This window comes from Alosa sapidissima, chromosome 10 (assembly GCF_018492685.1).
Source record: "Alosa sapidissima isolate fAloSap1 chromosome 10, fAloSap1.pri, whole genome shotgun sequence".
NCBI classification, from domain to species: domain Eukaryota; kingdom Metazoa; phylum Chordata; class Actinopteri; order Clupeiformes; family Clupeidae; genus Alosa; species Alosa sapidissima.
In genome coordinates, this window is record NC_055966.1 from 30,580,074 (window position 1) to 30,607,564 (window position 27,491).

A 27,491-nucleotide genomic window follows, 5' to 3' on the forward strand; every position below is an offset into this window, starting at 1 on the left:
TTAAATACATGCTGTAAGGTCTTTATGAGGGTGGGGTGGCCAAAACAATCCTGTTCTCAGAGCAAATGAAGAGAGAGGGAGAGGGAGGAGAAGAAACGAGGAGGGAGACGAATAAAGACAACAAGAAAGACAGGAGGGGGCGCACACTGAGATAAGGATATACAAATGAGAGAGAGAGAGAGAGGGAGAGAGAGAGGGAGAGGGAGAGAGAGGGGATAGCTAGAAAGGAAGCCACTATTCCTGTCCCCAGCAGGACAAATGAGATAGATAGGAGGAGGAGAGGGTGACAGAGAGAAATGAGAGAGCGATAGCCAGAGAGGATAAGAAGATAGACACTCGTGGGAGAGATAGAGAGAGACAGAGACTAGTAAGGAGGTCGAGAGAAAGACACATCAAGATAAACATGTCCCTGACAGGGCACAGAGAGAGAGAGAGAGAGAGAGAGAGAGAGAGAGAGAGTAAGTGAGAGATGGAGTGAATGAGTGTGTGAGAGAGAGGGAGCGCGAGAGAGAGTTGAAATAAATGAACAAGAGAGAGAGAGAGAGAGGTAGAGAGAGAAAGTAAGTGAGAGATGGAGTGAACAAACAGAGAGAGTGAGATAGAGTTAAAATAAACGGATAAGAGAGAGTGAGTAAGAAACAGAGAGAGAGAGAGAGAGAAACAGAGAGAGGGAGAGAGAACGAGAGAGAGAGAGAGAGAGATACTCCCTCAGTGGCACTAAGGGCTCTCCACACCCTGTGTGCCTCCCAGCCTCTTGCAGTAGAGGGGCTGACAGATGGGCATTGACTCGTGCTGGACACACGTGCGTCAGGAACAGTGGGCCATTGACACGCGGGGACAGGTAGCTCTATGTAGTCCTTTCATCCAACACTGAGGAGCTCAAATACACACGGCCCTGTCCCTCACCTCACACCACACCAAAGCAGTCTGCTACAGAGGCCTTCACAAAGGCTGCATGTCTGAGCCGAGTGAAATTTCAGGAAAGGAGAGAGGTGCCACAAAAATGTCTGTAAAAACACAAAGAGAGAGAGAGAGAGAGAGAGAGAGAGAGAGAGATTAGAGAGTAGAAAATGGTCACAGACAATATGAAGCAGGAGACATGCTGGATAAAATTGAGAAGGGGTCAGAGACTAGCACAGGTATTTCTCTCGAGGCTAAGGAGGCAGGGACGGGGTCAGGGGGGTCAGAGAACGGGAGGAGGGAGGAAAAGGTGGATGACTGGGCGAAGAGGACGGAGAAAAAAACAGGGATAGAGAAGAAGGTGTGAAGGATAAACGACTTGAACACAAAGCCTCCAAGACCACCCCCCACCTCTAAACTCTACACAGACATCCCGCTCCCCATTATTACCCTACTACACACTACGCATGCTGCACCTGCATACGCATGCATCTTGAATTTCCCCTTGGGGATCAGTAAAGTATCTGTCTATCTATCTATCTATCTATCCATCTCTACCACACACCTGGGCTGGCTGTCAGGCAGGCGCTAGCACAGCGTTAGCTTCTGGTATCCCTACCTTGAGGCGCATGCAGAGCCACACAGTGAGAAGCCTACCCCTTACTGCTATCACCCCATCAGCACACCAATGTTTTATCACTACCGCCGCCATAAATTACCCACCATTAAGCCCTCAAGGCCCCTTATGAGCTAATTGTCATTAATTATCATAAGCAGTGCTTGCTTTTTAGCAAGGCTAAACTGGGCGCCGGTGCCAGGCTGCAGGTCTACAGTTTTCTCAGAGACAGAGCTCAGTTGTAGTCAGTGTTGTTGTGCAGTTGTCGGAGGAATACTGTTTAGAATTTCACATTTTTGTTCCAAATAAAAGATTGCTTGCTCTGCTAACAAGTGAGCTAATGGGGTTTGGCATTGGGTCCAAGGTCAAAAGCACTTGGTTTTACATAAACACTCTAAAAGAATTATGGTTTTGATGCAATAGTTTACAGGATGATTCAGCTGCTTGATTTGATGTCACCCATGTGACAAATAAAAAAAATGAAATCCATTAGAGAACCTCCAGACTATAATAAAGCCAGTGAAATAGTGTTGGAATTACAACCCCAAATTAGAAAAACTCAGCCTAAGCTCCAAGAGGTCCATCTTTCATCTCAGTCTCTTATGCTGAGCTGCATTCTTTGGTGGATGCGGGTGATGGCAACAAGATGACAAATTAATGATGATGCAATAACAAAGCATAAATCAGGAAAAACATGTATTCAGAACACAAACAAAAAAAGTAGAGTGTAATACAGGCAGAGAACACGCCATCACTGTGTGAGAGAAAGAAAACAAACCAATTCTGCAGAATTCAGTGCAGAAACCTTTACAAAAAAAAACCCTCAAAGTTGTCCAGACTTGTACATCTCCACTTGTTAAAGGAGAATTCCGGTGTGATATTGACCTAAAGTGTGTTGAAACATGATACCGAGTGTGAACGTATGTCTCATAGCCCATCTCGGCTTGTCCCCTGCACTCCAAAATCTGGCGCTAGTTAGCCGATGCTACCAACAGCTTTTTCAATGGTGGTGCTTCGGCATCGGGCTAGCCATGCAAATAAATCACTGTTTTACACCATTTACGAGGCTCAATGTATCTCCACACTTAATTGGTACACTTCCGAGGGCCCTGACATTTAAAACGAGACATTGAGAACTTTGAAAAAGCACTGGTAGTTTACTTACAAGACGATTTATACAGACAGTATCTTCACGAAGTTTAGCGTTTGCAGCCATCTTGAATTTAGTCACGATAAGTCGAGCGACGAGTAAGAATAAACAGGTATGATAAGAGATCAGATTCCAAAAATAATTCTGTGGAAATGCATGGATTCCAGTTGCTGCTACTGGAAGAAACTGGAATCCATGCATTTCCACTGAATTATTTTTATAAAAGCATTATGGTTTGGTCCAACCAGTGATGTGCAGTGCCATAGCAACAGGCTATGAACAGAACATGAATGCACAGGGAAATTGTACAACAAGGCATCACAAATAGAGGCACAACTGTGCAGAAGTACACAATTATAACAACAATAATATATACTGTATATAATGCATAATATTCCTCAGTCTGTCAATGTGGATCAGAAAATATGTACAGTATATCGATGCAAACGGGGTGAAGGGAAATTCATTCATTCATTTCAAGGAGTTACGCAGACAAGTCTGAAATCCATTCTTTCATTCATTGGGGAAAAATATTAAATGTATGCATAAGTGCATTTGTACACACAAAAACACATACCCTAATCCCCCCCCACACACACTCACACCCCGACCCAGAGTACAAAAATCAAAACATTCAAAGTATCTATATCATCCATCATTGTTTATTCCACATTTCAAGCATGGGGATGATGAAGGTCATGCTGTTTTGGGTTCTCTGTCATTACATAGTCAGAAGAAGAAAATGTCTTGTAGCAAACAGGCGGAATGTTAAAGGTAGTTTCAGGGATGGATTACTGCACGGGCCTACCAGGCCCAGGGGTCCAAGGGATCAGGAGGCCCTGAAGCCCAAGCCTTTGCATGCAATCATTGCCTCAATATCAACACATTAGGATGTAGGCTATGAATCTGATTTGATTTGGTATTGGCCATCCCCAAAATGCACCAGAATGCAGGAAATCACATCAAACAAATGAAAAGATTTCTGGGGGAGGACCCCCAAACCCCGCCTCCCACATATGCGACAATTAGTGGGGGGTCCTTAATACATCTGGGCCCAGGGGCCCGAAAGTTCATAATCCGTCCATGTATATTTTGATGGGCAACGCCCATGCACCATTGACATATTTAAGATCAGCTTCCACCAGTTTCCACTCTGAGGAAGTTTCCATCAGTTTCCACTCTGTCTGACTGACCAAAACACCAGCTCATCAATAAATTGGTTGATCTATTGAGTATTGAGTTTTCTTTTTCTTGCTCTAGAAATCAGTTTCCGGCCTATGAACTGGTTTATAGTTCAAAGCACAGGATATAACCAATGTACAGACAAGTCAAGTATCCTAAAAACCACAAGTGTCTCATATGTGAAAAGAACTGCGTTCCATTTCTTGTGACAAAGTTCTTTTGCAAGATTCTCAGGAATAAACCAGGAATGAATTGTAAGCCTAAAAACATAATAATAATAAAAAAATATTCCTCCCACTTCCCCTCCCAATGACTCATTAGTTCACAGTCTGGCAAATCTGTTGCTGTTAACTTCCCTGCAAACAGTCTGAAAGATTGAAAAGAAGTAAACAAGGGAGAGAGGGAGAGAATGAGAGAGAAAAACAAAAAGAGGGAGAGAGGTCGAAGTACAGCCTGAGGTAAAAAATCATTTGCGTTTTCTGATCGCTCCAGAGAGCATGCAGAACCTACTTAATCATCTGTCTCTAATCTGTGCGCTAGTCGAGTCAGACACGCACATGTGTTGGGTTTTGGACAGGGCGAGATAAAAGTACACAGGCAAATCAATATTGCTTTCGGCTCATTCAAATGATTTTCAGAAACTCAAACAAATATACACACACAAACTTAGTCATGCTTAAATACACATGTATAGATACAGAGAGTCAGACAAACACAGACGTATACACACAGACAAAGATAACACACAGACACACACCACACACATAGCGAGAGAGAGACAGTGCATCTGTTGGTCTGTCTAGTTCAATGTGGTGCTTTTCACCGACAGACAGGTGCATGTGTTTGACATAAGTGCGTCTGGAACCTAATGAACCCAGATCATGTACCATTTCCCCAAAACACACACACGCACACACAGCCAGCCAGACACACTAACACACATACTCAAGTGCACACCTCGTGCCACACACACACACACACACACACACACACACACACACACACACACACCTCGTGCCAGTCTTTGTAACTGGTGCATCTGTTTCCTGTCCTCCCCTGCCCTCCATGACAGGTGTGGGGATGTGGGAGGGCAAAGGCTCTTGAGCAAAAACAACACACACACACACACACACACACACTAAACTGCTGAGCCACACACACGGACAGAGACACTCCGGCTCCACACACACACACACACACAGTGAGATGTAAACACACGCACCAGGACTTAACTCCACCTGCCTCGAAACACAAACAGGGTCTGACAGACAGATTAGAGGCTGAGGCTGAGTATAGATCAGATTCTATCTGAACACATCGCACACACAACACATGCACACACGTTCACACACAGCGAGAGAGAGACATGTGCAACACACATCACAAAATAAACGCACGCACACACACATGCAGACAGACACACACACACACAGAGACATGTGCAACACACCTCACAAAACACACACACACACACACACACACACACACACACACACACACAGACAGTTAATCATGTACAACACACATCCGAATACACAACCACAGAAAACAACCTTGGCTTTAAATGACCAGGCTTTATGCAATTTGATTTTAGTTCTCAGGGTAATCACAAACATAACCAAACAAAAACAATGCACGCTCACAGCACAGTTCACAATCCCAAAGTGTGACCGTGCGGAGTTTGAACTGCAGCAGAGACAGCCTGGATATAATATTTACAAACAAACCACTGACATTGTTTTAAGGAGTACCAGCAAACGGGAGGCAGAGTGGGCTTGTGGTGGGCGTGAGGGGAGGCCCGTTAGTGGACGAGTCCTGGAAAAGTTAAGCTTAAAACAGTGTGTGTGTGTGTGTGTGTGTGTGGATGGGGGAAGGTTCTCGAGGTGGAGTGGGGCGAACAGCAGCAGCACTTTATGGGAAAGCTTTGTGCTCCTGGCAGGCAAGGCAAGATCTTATCCTAATCTGGCCAAGTATTCGTGTGTAGTGGACGGCCGTCAGGCCGCTGGGCCCCTGTGGTCCTGACCCAACCGTGGTGGGAACTCGCTGCTCCTCTCCGGGAGAGGGGCAGGGAACACAGGGGGTGTGTGTGTGTGTGTGTGTGTGTGTGTGTGTGTGTGTGTATTTACGTAGCAGATGCTGGGAACCCTTCTGATAGTGCTGCTATTTTAGTGGAAGGCAGACCTCCTCCAGATTGTTGTGAGGCACAAAAAAGGAAACAAACACAGAAGATGAGACAATCAGCGTGATAAGACAGCTGCTCCCTGCACCTACACCTCAGAATCACGCCTTTATTCCGCTCCCTTAACCAAGACATTTCCCGGAGCAGGTTGCCTATTGGGCCAGGTTGTTTTTTTTAATAGCATCACTATACAAATGCTACAAGGCTAAAAGCGCAGGGTAGCCCACACACAGCACGGCGCCCACGTCAGCGACTTGGTGCAGGAGAAACAAGCTGCGGCATTCCTGAGGACCATAATTAGTGCTCAGCAGAGGCAGACTGCTGGGACTCTCTGCAGAGAGCTCATGGGAGTTAACTGCTCAGGTGGCATCTCAGCCACGCTAAGCTCCCCTGTTTACTGATCTCCAACCATGGGCACCAAGGACAATGATAGAGCATCTGCCACTCAGAAAGAGACAGAGAAAGCTGAGAAGGAGATTGACGAGAGAGAGAGAGAGAGAGAGATAAAGAGAGTAAGAGAAAGAGAGAGAGAGATCAAGCCCTTGCACAGTCCCAGGAGTAGCAAGTGAACAAACAGCCAGCATTCCACACATAGTCCTCAATCACTCAAAGCAGTGTTTGTCTTTCTCCCTCTCCTCCAAATTACAGGCCTGAGGAAAAAAACAGGGAGAGAGAGGGAGAGAGAGAAAGAAAGAGAGAGAGAGAGAGAGAGAGAGAGGGGAAGGGCTGTATAGGAGGAGGGGCTCAGGTGTTCCATAACAGCTGGTCTTCCCAAAAAAAGGGAGGATAAAAAAAGGAGTGGAGCGCAGGCAGAGGAGAAAATGAAAATTAAGAGCTACAGATTAATATCCTGGGAGAGGTGGAAAAACGAGTGATGAAGTGTGGAGAGCTCTGACTGACAGCGGCATAAAGCTGTGGAGGTGTTGGTACACTCATCCGTGTGAATAAATACGCTGGCACGGCAGAGGGGACTGCAAAAGCACAAACACACACACACAAAGACACACACACACACACACACAAACACAAACAGGAGCCAAACGCAGACAGGCTGTGGGTGAGAGATGGGCAAACACATGCAGCTTTGTTTCCGAAGATCAGGGATGTACACAGCGCCATGCAAACACCACAGCTAATGCACAAATAAAACTAAACAGACGTGTAAACACACACACACACACACGCAGACAGGCGGCTCAGGATAAACACTAATAGAGGCAGAGGGGAAAGACAGTTTCTGTTCTCACCACCACAACAAACGAATTCAAAGACAAATGTAGCCCACACAACGAACTAATTATAACATGCAGAAAAGAGTACGCTTGATAACCGTGCTCCTGTGTATTATTATATGCTAGATCCGCTGTGTAACACACTGCGCTGCCTTTTTGCAGACACACCACACCCATGGCTTAGGCAGTAATCTGTTTAAGATATCCGTGCTTGCTTAGCAGAGTAATATCTCAACTATCAAAGTTAAGCATGCAAAAAACATTTAAGGTTTATTCTGTGCAGTTATTCAGAAACTATGGAATTATTCCTTTACAGAATATCTCCCATGGTACATACATACACTGCCACAAGCCAAATAGCTCTGCTATTAAATGTGCTGGAAGGATAACTCGTTTTTTGCGTAAACATTCACATTTGCCACTTTTTGGCATTTATTAATTACATGTTGACAACAAATTGCAAGATTTACTGCTTATTTGAATCAAGTCCAAGTAGTGTTCATACATTATGAATTTACAACTATTTCCACAAATCCTTCTGGGCAAACATTTCAAATGGAAGTTTTAAATTAATTTCAGGATTTATGCTCAGTTTTCCTTCAATGCCTTGTGGGCATGGGTGGTGTTTTACACTGAGTTCTACTGCCCTCTGCTGGCCGAGGTAGTTGTAGCAGATGTGGGTAGAACACCAGACATGGAGCAATGAACTTCACCAGCCATGACCATGTAGACTCGCCACCGCTGGGTCATAAATACAGGCAATAAACACAGTAGTTTGTAAAGCAAGTAGGCTACTGCATCTTGGATAGGAGAGAAGGGTTCCACTGTTTCTATTCATGGTGGGAGATTGAGGCTGCCACACCAAACCAGTGTTACCACACCAGTTTTATTTAGCCATGGCAACCAAACCTCAATCTCACATTTATAGGTATACGGCAGTCATGGATGTACTTTCATTAAACATCGACGGTTCCATCATCTCATGACTTCCATTAGACTTTCTAATGAAGACAATACTCAAAGAAACCTCCATAGAAATGCATGGGGTTAGCTCGTAACGGCAACATGTCAGTTGTCTACACATTTCCCCCCCTTCCTGTATGCCTCCCCATTCATTTGAACATTAAAAGAAAGCTGCCCGATAACTGCCTAGTGTTACCATGACCACTATCACCGTGACACTCACTCACACAGAGCACCTTACCTTATGCAAAGAATCACAGGCTCAGTCCCTGCCGGTCATTGCAAGCACCTCTTGATTGATTAATCACCACTATGTGGATACTGTTTTTAGAATTGATTTAGATTAAGTGTTAGTATAATTTGTATTTTAGTATATTCTTTATCTTCTGTCCTTATTGCTTAGTTGTGTTTTTATATTATATACTTTTAATTACTTTTTCTGCTGTTAGTGAATGTGTTTGTGTTGTCTGTATGCTATCGAGACCTTGAATTTCCCCTGGGGATCAATAAAGTATCTATCTATCCATAGTCTCTATCTATCTCGGCCACCGAGTGGGAGGACTTGCCTATAAGGGCTTTGCTTCCACGTCTATGCAACATCACTAATGCTGGCAATATAGAGGGCCTTCATTTAGCCGTTCAGAAGAGCCGCTATAAAGTGGATTATATCCAGCGTAAAAGGTAACCCAGTTTCCATCTACTCTACTAGCTTGAACCACAGATATCTTCACCATCATTCACTTCGAACTCCAACCAACGCCAAGAAGTCGTTTTGCAACACCAAGAAAAGGCTTCCAATCTCAAACATTTTAAAAACTAACACCAAGTCAGGCAAAAAATAATGGGAAAAATTGATGTGTTGCCAAAGCCAATTTAGACACTAATTACAAGACTCGCTTGAGAAAGCACTCAACGTCAAACATACTCCAGCCTAATCATGTTAAAAGGTGGTGGTCTTCTTACCGACCACTGAGGGGAGCTCTTGAGCAGCTCAGAGACGGGCTGTGTAAGATGCCTAGGAACTCCAAACATATCCGTGCCCACACCAGGGTGCATGCTGCAAGTGTGTGTTTACCAACCTGGGCGCTCCATTTTAAACTGAAGCAAATTTAATTAACTGCCTGAAAAAAGCCTTTTTGGAGCCAATTCTGGAACGGAGGGGAGAAATAGCACCAGGGCGCAGGTTGTCTCCAGAGGAGAGCACGGCAAGTGTCAGTAGGCACAAAACACACTAATCAAGTACAGACATGAGGCAGAGACAGAGTCAAGTTTCTCAAAAAAGTGATTTTATTTTATATCTTCTTGCTTGCAGCTGAAACCTGGAGTGGAAAGCAAACAGGAGAGGGAGAGAGGGAGAAAAAAAAAAGAATGTTAATATGAGTGAACACTAGCGCCACAAGGTGAGAAAAGGCACAGAGATAAGAGGTGCAGGCCAAGTTATTTTTAATAATGCCATAGTTTAATATTCAGAGAGCACAAGGCTCCGCAGGCAGCCGCATCATTAGGCTGGCAAATAAGGATACAGACATTTCTAACAGAGACACTTTTTCGATGAGAAGACACGCTCAGATTGAGAGAGTATGCGCACGTGTGTGCGCTGGAACGGGTCAGGGCTAGGCAATATGGACCAAAAAAAATAATCCCGATATTTTTAGGTTGAACGATGACATGCAATATACATTGGTACTTTAAATTAAATGGGCTAAAAAGCTCCGTTTTAATTCAATGCCACGTGCATGTCAAGGGGTTTGAGTGCAGACACAGAATGGGTGGGGTAGAGGCTATAAAAGAGCTGCCTACTTTCTATAAACTTGGGGGGACAAGAGTCAACAGCTTTAATTGTACCAATTAATATGACCATAAGTCATACACAATAAAGCATATTGCATCACAGTATCGTCCCTGTGTGTTTGTGCACACACACACACCTAAAACGTACTTGTATAATACCGATACACCACCTAGTCCTAGTATAACCGGCAACTAATAGTGGCTTAGCAGGCGGTGGCCGAGGCCCTTTTGTGGCAGCGACAAAGGCGAAATCAGGTTAGCTCATCTAAATTCAGCTCATTATGAGGACCAGGCGGAATAAAACGACGGCATACGGCTGATCAGCCACCATGAAATTCAATCGGTTTGTTTACTTCCCTCGCTCCGGAGGCTGCCGCTGCGAGGGGTGGCAGGGAGACTGGCAGCGATGAGGGCGCCGCAGGGGTGGGTGGTGGGGGATCCGGCTCCCTGTTCTCTACACAAAAATCACACCGCCGTCTTTGAATCAAGCACAGCCGTGTATACCGCGGGTGGATAACCCCTCCAATCATGTTAAGGATACGACTGGGCTGAAATTGCATTTCACAGGCAGTTTGGGAGACGTGTGCTGAACACCGCTCTGGCATGTCGGGCTTGCTGGCATATCGAAGATGGGATTGCTTGCATGCTGCTGGGCCCTAACGCAGAGGGAGCTGCCAACCCAACAACTTGCTGATGAGACTTAACCAGTAGTACATGCAAACCGTGCTTATCCTCCAGGAGCATGCTGGATATGGCAATGTGATTTTACCCTTCAGTTCACAGATTTAGAAATGAAAATTAAAAATCCAACTTCGGGTCCTTATTCTTAACAGGAACAAGTCCCCAAAATGTGGAGCGTGTCTGCAACACTATTATTATTTACCCAGTACCTAGTGACTTGATGCTCTGCAATACATCTAGAACAAACAAATGTGGCTTTTAAACTCCCACCATACTCTCCCTACCACATGGACAAATACTTCTATTTGGATAATTAAGATATGAAGACGTGTGATGGGGAAACAAATACAACTGCATGGACCCACAGGTTTGGTCCTTAAAGGGAAAAAAAACAGCGATTTCTCACATAGATCTGTGTCGAGTTGTCGGATTTCCCCTTTAAACCTCCCAGTCTAGATCAAATGTTCGAATAGCGTGCAGCGGATTTAAGCTGATTGACAGTCGCTTTAACTGATGGTTGAGGTGGGGTCTAGGATCTTATCACAAAATGACGTGATGACACCGTGACTCCTTCTGCAGTTACGACCATAGCAATAAACATGCTCACCTGGCCAGCAATGCGGTCCAAGTCTCTGGTGCCCTGGGAGGTCAGTCTGCGGCCACTGGAAAGAGAAAAATGATAGACAGAAGTTAGAGAATGATTGTGGTAGGGGTGTATTCCACTGAGCTGATAAAATCACACCCACACACACACACACATATACACGCACACGCACACACACACGCACACATGCACACACACACACACGCGCGCGCGCACACACACACACACGCACACACACACAATTCCCTGCCCAGAGAACAACAACTGGAGATACAGCATCTGCTCATTCCTTCCAATTCCAGTCACTGAAACCGCTGAAGGGGACAAACTAGCCAGCCGCATCAAACTCAGATCCTCCGATTTCGGCAGGGCGGAGGCAGCAGCTTGTGTGGCACGCTGCACTCCAGTGGGCATTAGGAGACTATAGGCTCGGCCGTATGGCCAGCAACACACCCACCAGCTGTCTGACTGACATCCAGGTCTAGCGTCTCTACAGGGTGATATATATATATATATATTTGGGACTCAAACAATTGCTTGTCTGAGCCATCAACTCTAGGCCTAATGGCCTAAAGGCAAATCCTCCAACAGATTTGCGCTTGACATAAATCGTGTTATAACAAATTACGATCACATTAATGTGCTTAATTGTCCTGTGGACTACCTAATGGAGTAATGATTTACATTCCCTGGCAAATGCTCTAAACATTTGGGCTGCAGTCAGGCTTTCCCCCACGCAGGTAATGATGACCAATGAAGCCTCGGCTAAAAGGAAACCGATGCAATGCTGAAGCAGCGCGCTTACCCGTTGGGGTCCTTCTCCACCATCTTGAGAGACTCGAGGGACTGCAGCACTTTGCGTGCCACGTTCTTGGAGCCCCGGCTGAAGTGGGACGGGCAGACGCCGTTCCTCTTGCGGCCGCCGTAGATCTTGGTCATGGAAAGCACACCGACGCCACCGCGCAGGTACAAGTGACGTGCTGTGGATGCTGTGGGCAGATAGACACAAGGATACAAAGTGAGACATCTGCACCAGTGTACGAGAGGACACTACATAAACATTACATTCTGGGAACAGAAGGGAACTAGAATTACTTACAGAGTAACATGGAAACTAACTAACTAATATATATATAAAATTAGTTGTAACAGCTAAAATATCAAAATCAAAGTTCAGCAAAAACTATGCTCCAAAATGGTAGAGAACCCAAGTTCACTGGTCATTCAGACCTTCACCGAGTGAAATAATCAAATGTAATGTTTTAGGCGTGTACACACATAGCACTGACATCCACCAAACTCAAATGCATCATTTCAGAACTACACAATACTCACTCCCTTGAGAAAAATAAGACTGTCTAATGGCTGCTGTTATGTCACCTACCAATGCTATGTTTTGGTTCCTCAGCAGGAATGAAAACTATGCCTTTAGATTTGATCAGTGACTCAGAAGTTATTTACTTACCAGCTCTAATGTAAAACCAGTTATCATCCACAGGAGCCAGCTCCTTGAAGCGGGCCAGCTTAACAATGTCCACCCAGTCAGGCACCTTTACCTTTCCTGACCTGATGGGAGAGAAAAAAACAAAAACTGTTATGGCCAACACAGGTCTTCAAGCTTCCATATCGCTTGAATACCAAACAGGAAACTAATAATGATTCCATTTGAAGTCATTGTGATAGATTGTAAAACATTTCATTATTGACCCCTTGTGCATCATCTCGGGGCAAGACCTCCTCCATATGTACACCCATTAAGTCACTATGCCATGTATTTTACTTACTTTTTTAGGAAGGCCGCCAGAGCGCGGACGAACTCTTGCTGGTTAACGTCTTTCACTGTGACGCCTGGCATCTGAATTGGTGAGCAAAATAGTAAAGATTAACATCTCATAACGTTGCGATTCATGCGACCATTCAAATCAACAACTACATGACTTGCCATACGTTCCATCAGGTTCACTGACTAATTCACGGTATGATAGTTAGGGGAGTTTGGTCTTTGGCCTTCCACTAACTCAACAATAACGTTGTAATATAACGTACCCAAATGAGAGTGTTTAATGTTAAACAAATCTCAACACTGGCCAACAATCTCCTTAGCCGCATGAAATGCCTCGGGTAACACGAGTTATCCACACACGCCGCAGTCGTTTGGACACCATGTCCTTTACTTTACAAGATGTTAACGTGATTCAACTTACTTTCATGGAATAATCAGTAGAACATGTATAGACCCCTCTCAACCTAAATGTCACTAGATCGCAAACGTTGATAGTTCACACCACATGCTCATTCTGTGGCTAGCTAATGTTCACGTGAAGCCCCAACATAAGACCATGCTAGGATAGCTCATATTAGCTTCCCGCAACATGTCCAGGCATATAGTAAGTCAGCTAGATAACGCCGGCTACATCACCGAAAAGAATATTTAAAATACAACTCAACATAAGTACACATACTATACACGATTACACATAACGATTATCAGTTAAACTTCAGACATTTGCGCAACCACTGAAAAACCGCAGAATAGGTTAGATAGCTCTTAGCTAAGTTAGCTAAGGCCTCAATGCTATTGCATGGGCGCTGCCATTACTAAGAACGAAGGAGTTCAGCTCAGATATTTTATATTCAAACGTTCTCTAAATACTGCCATGATTACTTCAGCTTCCTCTCTACAATCGTTGAGCAGGGGGTTAAAACACCTAAAACGTTCATTTCTACATCCAGTACTATTCAGTATGTCGAATATTATCGGAAAATATCAAAGGACCAAAACGCTGGTTTACCTTGCTTGTGGACAGCAAAAGGAAAGAGGGTTTGGTAGGGTTTCCCACTCGTGTTAACACGGGCACTTCTCGGAAATTCTCGCGAGAGTTTTGCGTTCATAGTTTCCGTCTCTGGCTGCTGCACTTTCATCAAATCGTTCTAGTTACATTGTCATTATGCATAGTGGTAGATTGTGTAACCATCTATTCTATGGCATGGTCTAGGCCAGGGGTGGGCAACTAATTTCCCCAAGGGGCCACATGACAAACTGGGACTGTTGAGGAGGGCCGGACTCAAAATACCGAACTCAAGTCTGAACTCAATTCTGTTCAATTCTATTCTTGTATAACATTAAGTACATTATATGGTTTTGTTTACTAGTCGTAAGAACAGATGAAAATGTGAGGGAGACAAAGGAAAAACAGCAATATTTAATCTATGTCCAGTATTTAATCCTCATTCTCGAAAATGATTTTTTGACATTGACATTTTTTTCAGTTTTCAAAGACTGATATAAAAAAGTACTACAATATCTATATAATTAGGCTAGGTCATGAAAATGTGAAGGAGTCAGTACAACCGATAGGCCTGTGCCACCATTTCATCAACACTCAGCAATATTTCATCATTAAATCATTACCATCATTAAATTAACTCTCTGCAGAATTAGACTACGAAAATGTGGAGCAGACAATAGTAGGCTGTCATTAGTTAATCAACATGCACAAAGAAAACTATTTTAAAAATGTAGGCTATGTTTTTGCTTTAACTTTATGCACATAACTGTGATTGGTGAACTCGCTCTGCTTCAAGCAACCTGTGGGTAGTAGCATCATACTAGTTGGCTAACATAAGCTTTGCAAATAAACTCAAGACATATTTTGGTTACAATTACGGGGTTATCCGATTGTAAACTGTCTATCTGCCAGTAACGTTTTGAAATGAACACTTCCTATCGCCAACGAGCAGCAGTAGGAGTTCGTTCTAACAACCTTTGCGGTGGTAAGCGACGCAGACATAAGACACAAAACTTTGAAAGGTTTACGCCGACGTAAAGGCAACTGCATTGTGTCGACGCAGAAGCATAAATTCTATTCACCAGCACATCAGTGAATGTGTTTACGTCGTATGCATCCACGCACAAATGTATGGGCGTACAAAACTAGGTGTACAAAATATGACCGCCGCTCAGTCCTGTACATCCGTTCCGCGAAAATAAATCACACTTCAATTTGTCTCCATATTTTACTCCATCCCCCACTCTTGAAACTTTTGTGTATGCTTGTTTGGCATGCCTGAGTGTGTGTGTGCGGCTGCACAGAGAGTAGCCTACTGGTGCTGAAAAGGTGAATAGATTGTAGAATAGCCAAAGAAGATGTAGCATTGTTATAACACCTTTAACATCTCTAAACAATCACAAGTAGGGCAGTTCATCACAGTTCATCCATTGCAACTGGATTGATGAAAGGTCACTTACACCTGTAGGCTACATTGTATTTGGGAAAAGCAAAAGGTATCAGCATAATGTTATTTATTTATTTATTTATAAACAAAAACATCTCTGTCAGTTCCGTGCCGTTTTCAACAGCTATCAAAAACAAAGGTCATTTTTGGATGGATGGATTTTTTGTGAATGTTTCTTCTTCTACATAAGATTTTAGTCATCTTTAGTTCATGTAATACTTTATTGTCAATGCACAAATTAAGTAACAGTAGTCTGAAACGTTATTGTTAATGCACAAATTAAGTAACAGTAGTCTGAAACGAAATGCTGTTTTACATCTAGTGGTGCAAATAACTGAGATGTCCAAATGGGCCTTGATGAAATGCGTCGCTAGACTGTTCATACACATTTTAACGGGCCAAAGTTGAAGAACTGTTGTCCGTTATTGTTCGTGCAAATATAGGCTGATTCATGTTCCCTTGCATTGTGTAACTGAGGTCCATGGCTAGTCTGGCTTTCACCAGACCAACCTCAATCTTTTAAGAAATTAAAAAATAAATAGCGGGCAGATCAGGCTGGGTTCACCAAGCCTAGGCACCCGATATTGTTCACGCTCTATTCTAAATGCAAAAATGCATCAGGGAGTTATGACAAAACTGTAACTAACACACTAGATCCTAATAGAAAGCTGTTAGCTTCCCTAAGCTACAGGTAGGCTTATAAGGTAGGCCTATTTACAACATAAATTGTCAATAGGCTATGCTGGCGACACAAATAAAATCTCCTTTGGAAACCAATGGCTTACGCCTTACAGTATCAAGCGGACTTAAACTGCCATATCGTGGCGAAAAGTTGTAATAAAATTCACGCAGCTCCATGAGTCAAGGAAAGCGCGAATGAAGTAGCCACTTCTAAATGGGACCCACTACACAGTAGCTTAAGGTGTGTTGCTAAAGCAGCCATAATGAAATGAAGGTGTCATTGTTTGGATACTTCACACACACGTGCTTTTTAATTTCACAGACTACAACTACCAAGCTGGAATCAAAGCACATCGATTCCCCTCTCACACCCTGCAAGCACTCAAAACAAAATAAACAGGCGTCTCAGTCTCACGCATGTATAGGCAAAACTGTAGGCCTATCGTTACCGGTGTAACGTTGGTAAATCTTCCATTGCACAGAATGATTTTTGTAGCACATGCAACAAATGACAGTCGAAAGATACAATTACAGTGCTGCTATCAATTTGCTTGGTATAACCGCATTTATAGTTTTCTACAAATGCAATCAATCAAATTGGCCTCCATCACTCAACCAACGCTAACGGTAACATTACCTAGGTCGTTATTGATATTATAAGATTAACGTACCTGCAGTAAAAACCAAGCATAAACATCCTCAGATTTATTTCGGCTTCAAGAAATGGGAATTACATTTCATGTGAACATCATCCTATCCTTATTAGACGTTCTCTGCGGTAAACTAGTCCTTGTAGGAAGCGTCCATTGTTATTCCAACCCACGTTTAACTTCCAACAAAATCACGTCTCACTGCAACGATGCGCCATCTAGTGGACAAACGACTACTTATCGCCAATACTGGAAATGCAGCCATGATGATGATGATGATGAATATATATTTTGGCTTTCTTTTAATCCTACTAAATTTGTAATTATGTATCGGCCGTTCTAATACCGATAGTATGTGCGTACCTGTGTGTGTGTGTGTGTGTGCATGTGTATATGTGTGCACCGCCATCTACAGGCCAATGAGTGTACAGTCACTAAATGTACACATAATCTATTTCAGAATTTCATCCATGTATGAAATTCTACGAAACTTGGCATACCCCCAGAGAATGCCAGGTCAATCATACAAATGAAATTAGGTGCAGTTCTGAACATCTTAACTGAAGATAGGGGCGATTAAAGCAGAATAATATTGTATTTTCATTTTTTACCGGGGGGGTGCAAATCACAAATGAGTGATTATGGGCCAGATTGATGTTGGCCCTTGAGACCAACATACCATAAAAGATTCTTCATCCTCGGTGCCACGGTTCAGGTAGTTATTTAGGAAAAACTGCTTTTTTATGCGGTTCGGGCGGCCCAGCACGGGGGGGCGCCCGAAATTTTTCCGTAAAACTAAATTTTTCCGTAAAAGTCTAGTGGGGCTACATACCCACCAAATTTCATGTTCCCATAGGCCTATCACATAAAATGTCAAAATTGGAATTATTTGTGCGTAGGTAGGTCAATGGGCAATAACTGTAGGCCTACCTTTAGCAGTTTTACTGAACTTTCATAGTACAGGGGATTTGTGAAAATTAGGTCAAATTCTTTCAAGGATATGAAACTGCACAATTTGGAGCCCTGAGCATTTTCAGATATAAAACCATGATCAAAAAATCTGAATGGTCGCTGTGGCAACCATTACATGTTTCACCTACGCCTATATTTTGCATAATATCTCCTGAACCAAACATGGTAGCCTAGGGCCTAGGCCTATCTCAGAACAAGTGATGTCTACAGGGATGGGTATTTATGATGCATGTATTTAAAATAAATATTTAAAATACAAAATAGTATTTTGTAATTTGTATTTGATTGGGATCGATGAAGAAAATGGTTTTGTGTTTTGTATCAAAATACTTTAGGCCTATAGGTGTATAAAAATAGGTGTAGTTTAAAAATATTGCAAAATGTTGTTGGTCAAACCAATACTTGATGTGATGATGTGATGATATAATCATAAAAGTGCAAAACAATGAATGTAGCCTCTGACTGGTGCTGACTTAGTAAATTGCCCAGACTTGTGATCAGAATATTGAGATTCAGGAAGATGATCCAGTGCAAGATCGCCCCAATAATTAGTATTTTATATTTCATTTGAAAAAAACATTTTGGTGTATTTTTGCCCATCCCTGTCTACACCTGTTTTGATGGTCAAGGATTTCAATGACACCATGTACACAACATCATAAACACCTCAATAATCACTAAGGCAACCATGCTACTTTCCCACCATAACTGAATGATGCTTTTTACATTACATCTAAAATTTCATCTACACCAAACATGAAAACAGTGAAAAAGTGATGTCTACTCCCACGTTTTCATGGTCACGGATTGCAATGATACCATACAACATCATTAACACCTATGATCAGATTTCCACCATACAACAGCAGTTAGATACAAACTAGATCTTTTGTCCCTCTTTAAGTATGAATTGTATGTACATCCTCCTGCGTTGTTCGACAACATGGGAATTATTAGGACATTTAACAAACCAGCACATACTGTACAGACGTTGTATTGGCCCACATCCATGGACAGATTATGAGCCACTGGGCCCCTGGGCACAGACATGAAAAGGCGGTACACAGGTTGAGTTAAATAGGGGCCCTATATAGGGGCAGCCGTGGCCTACTGGTTAGCATTTCGGACTTATAACCGGAGGGTTGCCGGTTCGAACCCCGACCAGTAGGCACGGCTGAACTGTGACACACCCCTTACTGCTCCCCGAGCGTCGCTGTTGTTGCAGGCAGCTCACTGGCCGGGATTAGTGTGTGCTTCACCTCACTGTGTGTTGAGTGTGTTTCACTAATTTACGGATTGGGATAGATGCAGAGACCAAATTTCCCTCACGGGATCAAAAGAGTATTTATACTTATACTATTATAACATACTGTATCACACATACCTGTTTGAATGAGGGCCCCTTTCAGAAATGAGGGGTGAATAACGTAACCCATGGTATATAAGTATATATACTCTTTTGATCCCATGAGGGTATATGATTGAGGGACCCTTTTATGACATATCACACATAGCATCACCTATGTTATTTTACTGAGGGGCCCCATTCAGATATCAGGGGTGAATAACATAACTCGTGTTATTTGAATGATATCAGGGGTAGTGAACATAGTAGCAACTTCACACAGAAGCTTCAGGGCCCCCTGAGTCCTCGGGACCCTGGGCCTGGGCCCGATAGGCCCATTCAGTAATGCATGACCATGACCCCTCATGTGATGATCATTTTGGGCCCGATAAAGTCCATGAGCCACAGGCCCAAAAAGGGGCGTGTCACTACCACTTAGGGGGGCAAATTCTCACTATATTTATCTGAAAGCTACATATCTCTGGAGTATAAAATGGTATGATAGCAAGTTGGATCTTGTAGCCTTGTGGCTGTACAGACCTTCAAAGTTGACCTCTGATTTGAAATAAGGAAATTTTTTTGTTAAACCACTCATAAGAGCCCAGAAAAGAATCCAAACCTCATTATTACTAATGCATATGTGGTGTTTGATGTTGGCATACATATTTTGAATCATTATGTGATTTTGCCCTTCATTTTGGTTGATACAATTCAAGATTTATGTGTAATAATGAGCAAATCTACGTTTTCAGAGACACAACGTGTTGCAGCACTAATTGAAATGCCCACTACCTCATTAATCAATGTATTTATACCTTCCTACCTCCCAGCAGAGACTTGAAATACAAATGATTACACAGGTCTGCATTGCTATGCTATTTACTATTTGTAAATGTACTATTCGGAAACACCCCAAAATTCAGTAAATTAGTATTTTATTGAAACTACCCATAAGAGATATTCCAAGAGATCAAAACATCATGATTACCAATCACATATTACCTTTACATTCAAGGAATACCATATGAAAATTGTTCACATCACCACATGTACCCAGCTTAACATAAATATTATAATTTTATAATGTCCAGGGCACATGAAATACATACAGTAATTTAGCCGTATTGTGTATAAGCCACAGGACAGTGATTTATGCAAGTTAAAAGAAACAAAACCATATACCATATTAACTGCCCCTGTGTATTAACCTCATAGCTGAATACATTTTGCAAAATCAATGTATAAGCTGCAGCTAATAGCTGGGAAATTATGGTAATTGCATCACAGGTGCTAAAATGATCTACATTATACATTTCAGTTGTACTTTTGACTAGTAATGTGGGAATGAGATGTAGATGAACTGGTTGGTGAAAATATTCATACTTTACACATTGTTATCATTATGTACAATTATTATTATTATTATCATACTTAAAATGGTCTTTCATCTGATGTTAAAATCATTTCCATTGAAAAGAAATAATAACTATTTTCCAAGAAGGTCAATAACAATGTCTCAACTTATGCAGACATTGCTGCTGCTATTCATAGCATGATCCGTAAAGAGGCAAAGCAGAGGCAGATAATTTTTTCGATTAAATTAAATTAGATTAGATTTAACTTTATTGTCATTGTGCAGAGAACAAGAGACAATGAAATGCAGTTTGCATCTAACCAGAAGTGCAAAAAAGCAGAAAAGTGCAATGTGATATACACAGTATAGGCAGGTGGTGCATAGACAGGACAAGGGAGTGGGGTGAACAGTCTGTGGTTGGGGTGAGAACAGTTTTTGATGATGCGCGCCTTACGCAAGCATCGCTTGCCCTGGATGGCCTCGATGGAGGGGAGTGAGGAACCGGTGATGTGTTGGGCAGTTTTCACCACCCTCTGCAGTGCTTTCCGGTCGTGGGCAGAGCAGTTGCCATACCAAACTGTGACACAGTTGGTGAGGATGATCTCGACGTTGCAGCGGTAGACGTTCACCAGGATCTGAGGAGACAGATGGACCTCAGAAAGAAGAGACGCTGGTGAACCTTTTTAATCAAGGTAGAGGTGTTGAGGGTCCAAGAGAGGTCCTCAGAGATGTGGACACCCAGAAACTTGAAGCTGGTGACATGCTCCACCTCAGTCCTGTTGATGATAATGGATGTGTGTGTGCTAGCGTTAGACTTCCTGAAGTCCACAATGAGCTCTTTGGTCTTCTTGGTGTTGAGAGCCAGGTTGTTATCAGTGCACCACAATGTTAGGTGCTGGACCTTCTCCCTGTAGGCCGTCTCATCGTTATAGCTGATGAGTCCAATCACCGTAGTGTCATCTTCAAACATGTACAGGTGTGCAGTCGTAGGTGAAGAGGGAGTAGAGGAGAGGGCTCAGCACACATCCCTGTGGTACACTGGTGTTCGATGGTTAGGAGGTGCGATTATCTAACCTAACAGACTGAGGTCTGTTGGTTAGGAAGTCCAGAATCCATAAGTTTGTTTTTTCTTTTATCACATACACATATATTGGTAGATGTTTTTTTTTCTTTACCTTGACATGTTTCAACGTATACTTCCGTCTTAATCAGAAGGTCACACGGTGGAGTAGTGTGACACGTTTTTATCAGCTGATGTTGTTACGGAGGTGTGATCCACCTGTCAGTTTTTTGACAGGTGGACCACACCTCCTGCATGCCAGAGTCATTAAGCAGAAGAACAACCGATACCACCGCTGGATAAAGGAGGCGATTGAAGTAAGAAAGCGGAGCCCAAAGACGATGAACAGAGATGAGGGAGCATACATGCTCTCCCATACCTGGAGTGCCGTCCTGGGGGGGCGGCTGACTGACAGCAGGAGGTGTGGTCCACCTGTCAAAAAACTGACAGGTGGATCACACCTCCGTAACAACATCAGCGGATAAAAATGCGTCACACTACTCCACCATGTGACCTTCTGATGAAGATGGAAGTATACGTCGAAACATGTCAAGGTAAAGAAAAAACTTCTACCAATATATGTGTATGTTATAAAAGAAAAACTTATTTATCTCAAGTGTAGACACAATGAGTGCAATACAAGTAGTCCAGAATCCAGTTACAGAGGGAGGTATTAATGCCCAGTTCACTGAGTTTGGTGATCAGTTTGGAGGGGATGATGGTGTTAAACGCTGAGCTGAAGTCAATGAACAGCATTCTTACATAGGTGTTGCTATTGTCAAGGTGGGACAGGGCAGAGTGAAGTGCCATAGAGATGGCATCCTCTGTGCTCCTGTTCTGACGATGATGAATTCAATGAATAGATTAAAGATCCTTTGTACTCGTTTCATCTACAATTTAAAAAACATTTGTACTGCAGACCTATGTATGCAAGTGGTAGTGACGACCCCCTGTGGCTCATAGACTAATAGGCCCATTCAGTAATGCATGATGATCATGACCCCTCATGTGAGAATCATTTTGTTCTTGACCGAAGCTGTCTCTTGCAACGGTTAACTTGCCACTATGGACAGACCCATAGTCTGGACGTCACCAGTTTGTCCATAGCCTGCTCTATGCTTTCAGCTTCGCCCATGTGAGAGCAGCAAGCTGCAGCTGTTCACTGAGGACTACAATCACCAGATGTGCACTTTACTATGCATAGCCTGTGCAACATTGTTGGCTACATACGGTAAGTTTAAAACCCAGTGCCAGTGAGCTACCACTGTTCATTGATCCTCAGTCCTGAATGTGCTTGTCAGTATGCTTGTGCAACTGTCAGACATGTAGCAAACGGTTTTATGTATGTTGAGTGTACCTTTGTGCAATTCAAACAATGCTTTCCCCCCACCTTTTTTCCACCACTAAACCAATATGAACGCTTCATTCTGAATGAGGCTATAAAATCTATTGCCTCTGTTGGGGGACTGCTTGTGATTCTTTTCAAAGAGCGGACTGTGAGATAAGCGGTCCGCCTCTCTTGTCCGTTACCCACACTCATTTCCTCCCCATCATCTCGGCTTTTGTTTACCTAAAGATTGGGATTGTGAGTGTCCTTGTGTGTGTCTTCGGTGTGTTTTTAGGGCATGCTGGTGTGTGTGTGTGTGTGTGTATGTATGCACCTGTGAGTGTGTATATAGGTTTATGTGTGTAACTGTGATTGCTGCGATTGCTGAACTTGTGATGGTGCCCTTTGCACATCTCTGATAGAAAGGGCAGACCTGCTCTTGCATTGACACTATTGATATGTTTACATAGGCTGGCTTGCGTAAGAAGTTGGTGTGTTTGTGTGTGTTTGTAAGAGGGAGAGAGTGTGGTTATGATTTTAAACTCATCCATGAAGGCAGCAGACTTGTAAGTAAGTGGTGAGATAGATACTCAGCAGATTAAAAAGCGAAGAGAAATTGGCTACCATTCACTTCCCTGGGGCCCAAGCCAACATCCACACAACAGCCATTTACACCCCACATCTTGGAAAAAGGTAGGTGTAATTAACCCTTTATTCATCCCATCAGTAATTAATTAATTGATTTGTTTTGTTTGTTTACATTTCATTCATTCACATTCCTTTTCAATTCACTGCCTTTTCAATTGGTGCAACCTCAGTCTATTACTTCAGGTCTACAGAAGTCTTGCAAGTGTTTGGTTGCATCTCGGTGCTTAATTAATTTACTCAAGTAATTAATTGTTTGGAAAAACCTACCAGCGACTAATGCACAGTAGAAGAGCTGTATAAAGAGATGACTTCTAACCCATTAATTATTGGAGTTAATCCAGTAAGAGCAGTGCAAAGGGAGAAGTCGGGGCTCCAGCGGCGCCCAAGCCAAAGACTTGTGGATTAAAAGATAGCCTAATTGTCATCCATTAGCATGGTATGCGGGTGGGAGTTATGTAAGTGATTACTGTCACGAAGCGCTGAAAAGGGCAAACTCATTATGATAAACAGACAGGTGGCATATTGAAGAGCTTTAGCTGGTTATTTTAGAATCCATTTGAGTTTCTTTTCCATTTCTTTCACTGCCCCTTTCCTTTCATGCTATTGTCAGCGAAGGCATTGAAATGGCCTGTCTGTCAAAGTTGAGTTGAGCATGAGAAAGATGGAGAAAGAGATAGAGAAGGGGAGAGAAAGAGTGAGAGAGAATGACAGAGAAAGAGAGAGTGAGAGAGAGAAATACGTACGTGATATGTTTCCCATGTAGAGCAGTGGGATCTGTGTGTGGCTTCACCTTGCGTTTGCATAGCGCTCTGACACTGTTTGCATTGAGCTCACATCCCCCATGGTGAATAAACTGTCACATTAGGCGCCTGCTAACCTTTTCACTCAGAAGGCAGACCTGCGGTGCTGTGGTGCATACTGAGCGCCTCTCATACTGAGTTCCTCTTTTGTGCCCTCTGTCCGTCAAGCCATCATCCTTTCATCCATCCCTCCAATGATCAATCCCATTTATTCACTCTCTCTTTCCATCATGAGTGGTTTTTTTTTGGGTGCTTCTGTGTTTTTCTGATACTTGTTGCCCCCCCCCCCCCCCCCCTTCTCCCTCAGGCATGGTGCACGTTTGGCTGAACGCCGTGTGCCAGTGCGTGCTGGCGGTGTGTGTGATGGGCGTGAGCGTGCGCCTGTGCGTGCCACGCGCTGGCGGTGGGCCCGGGGGACCTCGTGGCAGTCGGGGGGGCTGGCGCGACGGCTGGCGTGACGGTGGCAGGGGTGGCGGAGGCTGCAGCGTGGCGTCCGGTCTGAGGCAGTGCCTGGGCTGGGTGAGCACCGTGGGCAACGTCGTTGCCGTGCCCATCCTGGTGCTGCTCAGCCTGCGCACGCCGCAGTGCCTCTACACGTGCATCACCCTGGTCTGCTGCCCCCTGCTGGTCAGACAGTTCAAGATGTTCCTGATGCTGCTGCTCACGCTCAACGCCCACCTCCAGCACAGGCTGGGGATCAGGTAAGGGACACCTGGGCAGGTGTAGGTAAGATGGGGAGGGGGCAGATCATTGGAGGGGAAAAATATTGATTTTTGATCAACAGAGCAATTATCTGTAGGTGGGTAGTTATTACAGCATTGGGTTGACAGGGAGTTTGGCATATTTAGATGCAAAGAAAGCCAGAGGGCAGATTTGGTTTGGAGTCATAACTGGCTGAGGCTAGATTTTGGAAGCAGGTGTGTAAAGTGTATCTACACCAATCTTCTACTTCCAATCTTCTTGAGCAGATGCAGGTAAGACGCATGTTGAGGATTGATAGAGTAAGGGAGGGCGGGTCTTGTTTTCCTGGTTTACAACAATGAACTATTTTGGTTGGATCAAGGTGGTGTCAGTTTGACTAATAGAGGAGAAAGTTATTTTCAGCAATGGATGCCAAAACCTTTACTCTGAATTTTGCAAAGAGGGGCAGTGGACAGATTTGTTCATAACGAGTTGTAATTAGCTGAAGTTAGCGTTATTTGGAAGACATTGTGCAGGCTTAATATGTGCATAGGTATAATACGATGATGTAAAAGGGCTTAGGTACAGATCTTTATCTTCACATTCACCAGAACAAATAATCTCACCCAGTGGACTCTCAAAGCTCATATTCCTTGAATTGAAATGAGGACTTAGCGCAGGCACATTTTCAATGAGCATGTGAATACACTGTGTGTGAAGCAGGTATGAGGCCTTGGTGACCCGCCCGCGCGTTCTGTGTCTGGTGCTGCTCAGCTGGTCGGTCTCCGTGGTGACGGCCTTCGCCCAGTTCATCGGCAGGAAAGCCCGGGACAGCTGGGGCGTCTCTGAAGGCAGCAGCACTGCGGAGATGGGCTTGGGGCGGCCGCAGGGCGGCAACTGGAGCTCCCCCTTCCTGCCGCCCACCAAGCCCCCGTACCCACAGGACCGCTCCGTCATCGGCAAGTACCTGCCCTACGGCGGCTTCCTGTCCAAGTTCCTGATCACCTACACGGACAACTTCACGTACGCGGAGATCCACGGCAGCCACTGGGGCGTGTGTGCGGCCGACACCGTCCTCAGTCCGGCCTACATGGTCTACGTCTACAGCGTCACGGTCTTCCTGATTCCCGCGCTGGTCATGCTGGCAGTCTACCTGGACCTGATGTGCGTGGCGCCGCGGACGGGCCCAGGCCCCCGGGTCTTGGCGTCGGGCAAGAGTGCGCTGAACGCCCACTCCCGCTCGGTGGCGCTGTCGCTCTCCCTGCTGGTGCTGCTCTGCCTGCCGATGCACGTGGCGCACATGCTCCAGCTCTTCGCCCCGGGCAAGCCGCCGACGCCCTGGGCCACCCTGCTGGTGTCGCTGCTGTTCCAGTCGTACGGCCTGGTGCCACCGCTGCTGTTCAAGGAGAGGGGGGAGGGGGAGGGGGAGGGGGAGGGGAGCGCGGTGGAGCCGGCCGGGGGGGCGATAGCCCCCTCGGCCCGGGGGAAGGCCGTGGGGAGGGCCTTCTGTGTCGCCATGCAGGCGTGCGCCTCTTGTTGCCCCCACAGCCATGGCCTAAAAGCCAAGGTGTGTCCCGAGGTGTGAGCTGCTGGCGAAAAACATGACACACACACACAGCACACAGGATGTCGTCATCCTCCTCAGAATAACTAGAGTGTCTGAGTCAGACACAGGTCTTGGGCTCCCTACTTGCATAATTTCTCATCTCATCTCATCGCATTAGCATCGCCTACTCAAACAAGCCACAGGAGTCAACAGCGAGAAGTTTCCAATATTAACGAGATCCAATTCTAATCCTGAGCTATGGCGAGAATAACAGCCAACATGCGTTTGTACGCAGATGGGAATCGATCTGAGTGTGTTTAATTAAACAAATTGTAATAACCTATCTAGTGTGGGAGAACTTATTATTGTGTTGAAACATAATTAACCTCTCTGTGACACATTTTTTTATTGCGGTTTTGATTAAATGTGTAGTTTTTATGCTCCACTTTTAATAAAAGGCTTGCTGACAGTAATTGGATTGTTCTTCTTGTGCTTTGTGCAGTGTTGGTGTGAAAAATTACTGTGGGAAATATTCATTTACACAAAGGGGGTGTGTGGATAAGGGTCTTTTGCTCTGTCTCTTCTCTTTGTCTTTCACGCTCCTCTCTCTCTTGCGCAACCTTTCTCTAAAGCAGTGCTGCAGTTATTTGCTTAGATCCGTCAATGAATAGTGGGTGGAGGTGGGAGCTATGGGTGAATGGGGGGGGGGGGGGGGGATGGGGGGTGTACAATGAAATTTCTGCCAACCTGAAAGCCCATTCAATTGTTCCTTTCGCCTGAAAAATTCTGACTTCCTGACGACGTGCGTTGTTTCCCGTCGCTAGCGCTAACAACAGCCACTTCAATCAGAGCAGCTCCACGGATGGCTGGGCCACCACAGCCACCACCCATTG

At 44.2% G+C, this 27,491-nt stretch overlaps 2 protein-coding genes across 3 annotated transcripts; one reads left to right on the top strand and one right to left on the bottom strand.

The window, feature by feature from the left end:
* Positions 1-9,486: 9,486 nt before the first annotated feature.
* LOC121721176 (40S ribosomal protein S19) lies at positions 9,487-26,895 on the bottom strand. Of its 2 annotated transcripts, XM_042107889.1 has the most exons (7): positions 26,890-26,895; positions 22,111-22,113; positions 13,083-13,153; positions 12,764-12,864; positions 12,104-12,287; positions 11,302-11,356; positions 9,487-9,541 (listed from the first exon to the last, which is right to left on the bottom strand). In XM_042107889.1, the coding sequence occupies exons 3-7, from the start codon at positions 13,151-13,153 to the stop codon at positions 9,515-9,517; spliced, it is 438 nt and encodes a 145-aa protein (XP_041963823.1). In that variant the 5' UTR covers positions 22,111-22,113; positions 26,890-26,895; the 3' UTR covers positions 9,487-9,514. The 2 variants fall into 2 exon arrangements, with proteins under 2 accessions (XP_041963823.1, XP_041963822.1); XM_042107888.1 differs by lacking the exons at positions 22,111-22,113; positions 26,890-26,895 and adding an exon at positions 14,091-14,138.
* Positions 23,550-26,637, top strand: LOC121720023 (adenosine receptor A2b-like). The gene is made up of 3 exons (XM_042105857.1): positions 23,550-23,616; positions 24,679-25,072; positions 25,773-26,637. The coding sequence occupies exons 2-3, from the start codon at positions 24,681-24,683 to the stop codon at positions 26,635-26,637; spliced, it is 1,257 nt and encodes a 418-aa protein (XP_041961791.1). The 5' UTR covers positions 23,550-23,616; positions 24,679-24,680.
* Positions 26,896-27,491: the final 596 nt, after the last annotated feature.